The following is a 6,091-nucleotide window of genomic DNA, read 5'->3' on the forward strand; positions in this document are numbered from 1 at the left end:
TGAGCATATGAAACAATATGAACTACAAAGAAGAGTTAGAAAGTATTTATCGCTTTGAAGTCGCTTTGCTCTTCTTTGTCAAGGATGCTTCACTCTTCAAGGGAGGATGGAGCTCTTGATGACTCTTTGAATCTGCTCAACCCCTTTCTTTTGACTCTTGAATGAAGCACTTGGATGAAGCTTGCCTTGCTAGGGTTCTCTCTTGAATGCACTTGATGTATTTTCCCAAAAGCTTGCTTCCTCTGATGAATACTCCCTCTTAAATACTTCTCCAACCTCCAAATAGTCCTTTCTGACCGTTGGATTGAAGAAACTAGCCGTTTATAGCCGTTGGGAGTCCAAAAAGCATTTCTGCCCAACTAGCCGTTATGTTCAGCCCGTGTTTGGGTCGGCTCAACCTGTCCTTGGGTCGACCCAACCTTCACTTGGGTCGACTCAAACATTCCTTGGGTCGACCCTCTCAGAAACCACAGAAACCTCAATTTCAGTCTTCCTTCCCATGGGTCGACCCAACCATTCTTTGGGTCGACTCAAAGTTCACTTGGGTCGATAACTTCTTCTTGGGTCGACCCTCTCAGTAATTCCAGAGAACCATTTTCTGTCTGTTTTTCTGTCTTGCCTTTGGGTCGACCCTCTCAGGGTTTGGGTCGACGCAAGATTGGGTCGACTCAACCACTGTGTGGGTCGACCCTCTCAGTAAATCCAGAGAGCATTCTTCTGTTGTGTTTTGAGGTTCTTTGGAGGTTGGGTCGACTCATGCTTACCTTGGGTCGACCCAACTCACTGTTCATTTGTGCCATTTTTGCAGGAGTGTGCCAGATGACTTCTTGATGTGCCGGGGTCGACCCAATCAACCTATGGGTCGACTCAAACCACACTTTGCTGCATTCTCAAGGTTAGATTCATCCAAATGAACAAGGCCATTTATCCATTTTCAATTAAACAAATATACTGAGAGTAATGAACTTATAAATGAAGTATCAATTTAACTTATAGCATGCTCTAGATAATTGCTTGTTAATCATCAAAATAACACTATCATCCTCACTTTTCTTTGTCCATTATTGTAAAATATATCAAATAGCTTAAAATTATCTCATTGAGATTTTTGAAAACAACCTTTAGAGGTTAAAAAAATCTGGAATTCTTCAGTATCAATATTCTGGTTGTGAATTTATTGATTTAAGAAAAACAATGGTGCTAAAAAGATCACCAAACTTGATGGAAATTATTTTTGCCATGACGGATAGGGTTGGATAGAGTCCAGGAATGAGATCTAAAATATGGTAAGCCGGATCATATGTCAAACTTCCATTATTTAGGTTCCAAATAGATTTGCTTAATGGGCCAACCAAGCTGGGTTTGGGCCGATCCCTACCAAACATGTAATAGACAATAAGTGAAGCTTAAGACTGGCTGGGCTAGCCCAACCTTTAAGCCTACTTCTTAGGCCTGAGCCTAATATTTATTTGGGCTTTGGGCTTCTAGCCAGGCCACAGGCTTTCTAGACATTTTCTTTTAGTTTCAAAAATACAAAAAGATACTTCTAAAGATTAAATATTTGAAAGGGATTGGTAAGGCCCATAAACTTGTGTTTACTGCTGATTGAGCTACTAATATTTTTTTTGGTTACCAAAATTGAATTCCTGAAGCATAAGAATACATTATATGTTATAAAGGATTCAAGCCATGCTGGGCTGAAATAAACCCGAGAGTGGGCCATTTTAACTTGCAGGCTGATATTTCGAGCCTGAACCAGCCTTCGGGCCTATTCGTAGGCTGGAGCCCAGTTTTTGGGCTTGAGCCTATTCCTAGACATCCTTAGTTTATAAAATTAGCTTTTCAATATAAGAAAAGCATGGTTCAAACACAATAAAATAAGAGCGCATTTGGTTCACGACTGAAATCAAAATCAGAATTGAAATGGAGTAGAATGGAATTCAGAATGGCCATATCTGCCAACATATTTGGTTAATGACCGGAATCCAAATGAGATTTGAATACTAGAAAAGAGTAGAAATTGGATTTTGGGGGATTGAGATATTTTCTTTTCTCTTTGGAATCAGAATGGGAATGTGACTCCCTCCAACCAAACAGCTGGAATAGGAGTCACTCATTACCATTCCTATTCCATAGTCCATCCCCCCCAAACTGAACATGTCGTAAATTGATTTATACAGTATATTCATCTTATTGTATTGTCGGTCATGGTGGTTCAAAGACCTAGCCGATGTTTTTCTATCCCATTTGTTAGAATTTATGAGTGTAATAAAATCGAGGAGAGAAAGAGAGTGTGCCATGTATGTAGGAATTGCAAAGGATGACAAAATTTCATCTCTACTTCCATTAGAAAGAGTGTGAATACTTAAAAATTTGTATTTATTATTTTGTTTCAATTGCTGGATACATTCTTATACAACTATGGTAAAATAAAAATATAGTCACTTAAGGTGGCGACTCAAACACAACACATAGTGGAAATAAAAGATAGAGAAAGAAAACACACATTTTCCTTCAATCTACTTCTTCTTCCTTTTTCCTCTTTTATTCTTAAATAAAAAATTTTAACAAGTTCCTTTCTTTCTTGAGACAGAAGTGGATATGGATAAGAATAAGCCTTTGAGTCCAAATTTCAAAGACAAGGATGCTAGTTGCTGTAAAGCTAAAACAATAAGAATACTATTTAGCTTATAAGCTAATCATGATAGTCCATTTTGTCATGATGGTTATGTTTAGCTAATTAAATATTCTTTTGTTTAGTCACAACAAACATATGTCCATATTTGGAAACTATGAACGGCACATGTAAAAATTCCATAGTTTTTGTTCCAAGAAAAGAGGAAAACATAATTACAACTGGGCCAAAAATTATAAAGACTGAATTTAATGTTTTCTCATTTGAAAGCTAAGGATCGAACGCCTCAAGGTATCCCATCAAAAATCTAAATCTAGGTTAGGCAATTTGCATCCCCTTGAAACCTCCATCTCCATGACAAAAATATGCTAGAAAAAGAAAATAAAATTTTCCTATTCTCATTAAGGAAGAGTTTGGCAATTCTTGGGCAGCTCATATCTATCTAGAGCCTGCTTCATTATTTTGGGCCGAGATAAAGACATTGCTCTTGTCTCTCCTGATGGATGTGTAGAGAAATAATCTTGTGAATCTCTGTCATTCTGGAAAACCTTCAGCACGTCAAAGGGGTCATATCCAGCTGAAGCACATAACAACATTCCAATATCATCAGCTTCTTTCTCCCGCCTAGATCAAAAGCAATACAATCAAGAAAATAGATATTATCTAAATTTTTATTTTGGCCTCATAATATACACTTCAAAAGAATGTAAAGAAAAGAAAAAGAAACTTATGGTCCTGTCATATTCATATTGACGTGGATGAAACGATGCAACTATTAATGCTTATTAAATGTGATAACTTCTTTGACAGTATTTTTTATAAAAAAATACTCTAAAAATAAATAAAAAAATCAACACCAAGCCGCAAACTCAAAATATACTTTTTAAAGAACAAACTCCATCTTTACATTATATGTGTAAACTAAAAATTTTTTCGACCTCATCTCAAAAAGTAGTCAAAAGATGTTATTTGAATTTTTTGGCTTGTATACATATCCAAAACCTATCAAGTGTATAGTTGATGTAAGAGTAAACATACATTCTCATGAATTCTCACATAATTCTCTGTTTAAGCCTTAGTATCTTTCTCATACTAAGAGTTCATATTTATTCAAATCCAATCACAAGTACCATAAATGCAACCATAGATACTATGATCAGTATGTGGTCAACCTGAATAGGCATATGCTACAGTATTTTATAGTCCACATGCATTATTGGTTAGGTTTGCTCAGATACCATTTGTAAAAACTCAAAGTCTCACTCAAAAAGACTCATCAAAAAGTATTATTTGGGTTCTTTAGCCCTGTATAAGTACCCAAGATCTATCTAGTACATAGCCTTTCCGGAGGAGATCTTGGTTTATTACAGATTTACTTAATGTAAATTATCCAGGTTCACTTATTTGAAGATACATCACCTATAACTTGAAACTAGAACCTCCTATTTTTGATAGAAGCAATATTACACCATAGTGATTGCTCATACACATCTATGATCTATTCACGCGACCAAAAAATTCCTTTAAGGGCACTAGCATGATACTATAATGTCATGGGATGGCTGTATGTTTTAATTACTTTGAATAACCTAACTTAGCTACTTCTATCGGGGAAAAAAGACAACCGAGTCAGACTTGTTGGTATCTCTCTCAAAAAACTTGTGATGCGTTGGTATACCTAATTACTTCCTTTCATTAAAGGTGCAACTCCATGCTCAAACCCTTTCAAGAACCCAAAGAATTCATGATGTAGATCCATGTTATCCCTAGTGGATTAGCTTTTGTAGGACTTCCTTTACCCATTACACGACAGCATTTTTAAATTTTTTGTTAATTAACAATTTGACACTTAGTTTTTTGAGAAAACAATATGTCACCTAGTTAGCCGACAAGGTTAAGTGCATGCATCAAGTGACGATTAGATTTATCCTGGCCATTGAATGGACAATCAGCGCCTATACCATATTTATTCACAGATTTCATGTACTGCATCTGGACTGGGCTTAATTATTTTAAAAGGTCTACGTTATTGCAATATTCAAAGTTCCATGGTTCACCCAGTTTTCACCCTGGCATGCATAATTTAAAAAATAAAAAATAAAAACATACGCGCACACACGCTCGCAGATAAAGTGATACTGTGAAGGCATAAGAAAACAAAAATTAAGTACGAATCACTGCTCTAAAGCAAAAGAACAGCTCAAGTATGAAAGAAACATTACTGTTCTATTCAACAGTTTTTTGATGTAAAGGGGGAGGCAAAAGGAGCCACGTTAAAAAAAAAAAAAGCAGCAGCAGCAGCAGCTGCATTACTAGAAACAAGATTTACCTGCGGGAGAACCACTTGAGGATGAGTTCCCCGATGGGTAATTCCAATGGATAAAGTAATCGTGGGGTCCCGATCAGAGGCACGTTCGCAAGAACTTCAGCCAGTATCGCAAGCAGACGATCGATCAGAGGCAGCTTCACAAGAACATCAGCCACTTCTGCACTTCTGCAAACAGGAGATCGTTGAAGTCGTCCGCAGCATGCCTTGCCACAGCATGGCCAACCTTCAGAAGACAGAAGCGAGTTCATCAGCTTACGCAAGAATTCTACGTACAAACAAATTAACACAAGATCGATCGAAAGCCTGACAACACCTCATGCGCAATGGCCGCTGCTATATCTGCATCGGTTCCAAATTCGCCGGAGAGGTCCGTCAAGACCAGGATCTTGCCACCCGGATGGTAGAAAGCGTTGATACGTTCTTCCCTCGCTACAACAACTTCCCATTCCATGCCTTCCAAGTGTTCCGTGGACTGGTGAAGCGAGGGCAAGGAAACCTCCCTCTCCTTCGCTGTCGAAGTCGCCCCGTTTATCCCCAGCTCGGAATCCAGGACGCCGAAAATCTTTTTTGCTATGGACTGCACCTTGACAACCGTGGGGTGCGTCAGAGGGAGGATATCGTTCATGGTCATGTACTTGCTCACTTCCTCCCTGAATAGAAGCTCGCCGTGCCGCGTCTCATACTCGAGAGGCGGGATGATCAGGTGGATGCGGTTTGAGTAAGGGACCGTCTGAATTTGGGCTTTGATGAGCCATTGCGAGAGGCCCTCCAAGATTATGCCCCAATCTACCTTGTCGTCGTGAAGTTGGCCGGAGCTTGAGTCTCGATATCTCAGAGTGCGGGGGAGGGAGAAGGAAGGGAAGGAGTTTGTGAGTTTTCGAAGATACGAGAACCACGCCATGAGAGCAATGGAGCGTAGTTTCCAAGTTGAAGCCAGGATAAGCGAAACAATTCGAGTTGCTGACGGAATGATTAATCTTAATGAATCATAAACCATACCTTGACTCGCTAAATCCATCTTGAATTAAGCTTTGAAATGCGTGCGCAGCCGTGATCAATCGAGATTTGAATAGAGATTAGCGAGAGATCTTCTGGAGAGAGAGCTCTTAATGCGTGCTTTAGAGAAG

At 38.7% G+C, this 6,091-nt stretch overlaps 1 protein-coding gene across 1 annotated transcript; it reads right to left on the minus strand.

The window, feature by feature from the left end:
• Window positions 1-3,036: 3,036 nt before the first annotated feature.
• Window positions 3,037-5,865, minus strand: LOC103718076 (mitochondrial metalloendopeptidase OMA1-like). The gene is made up of 3 exons (XM_089929908.1): window positions 5,250-5,865; window positions 4,965-5,187; window positions 3,037-3,259 (listed from the first exon to the last, which is right to left on the minus strand). The coding sequence occupies exons 1-3, from the start codon at window positions 5,863-5,865 to the stop codon at window positions 3,037-3,039; spliced, it is 1,062 nt and encodes a 353-aa protein (XP_089786034.1).
• Window positions 5,866-6,091: the final 226 nt, after the last annotated feature.

This window comes from Phoenix dactylifera, chromosome 3, assembly GCF_051530095.1.
Source record: "Phoenix dactylifera cultivar Ajwa chromosome 3, Ajwa_hap1_PhDact_Kaust_v1.1, whole genome shotgun sequence".
Lineage (NCBI taxonomy): Eukaryota > Viridiplantae > Streptophyta > Magnoliopsida > Arecales > Arecaceae > Phoenix > Phoenix dactylifera.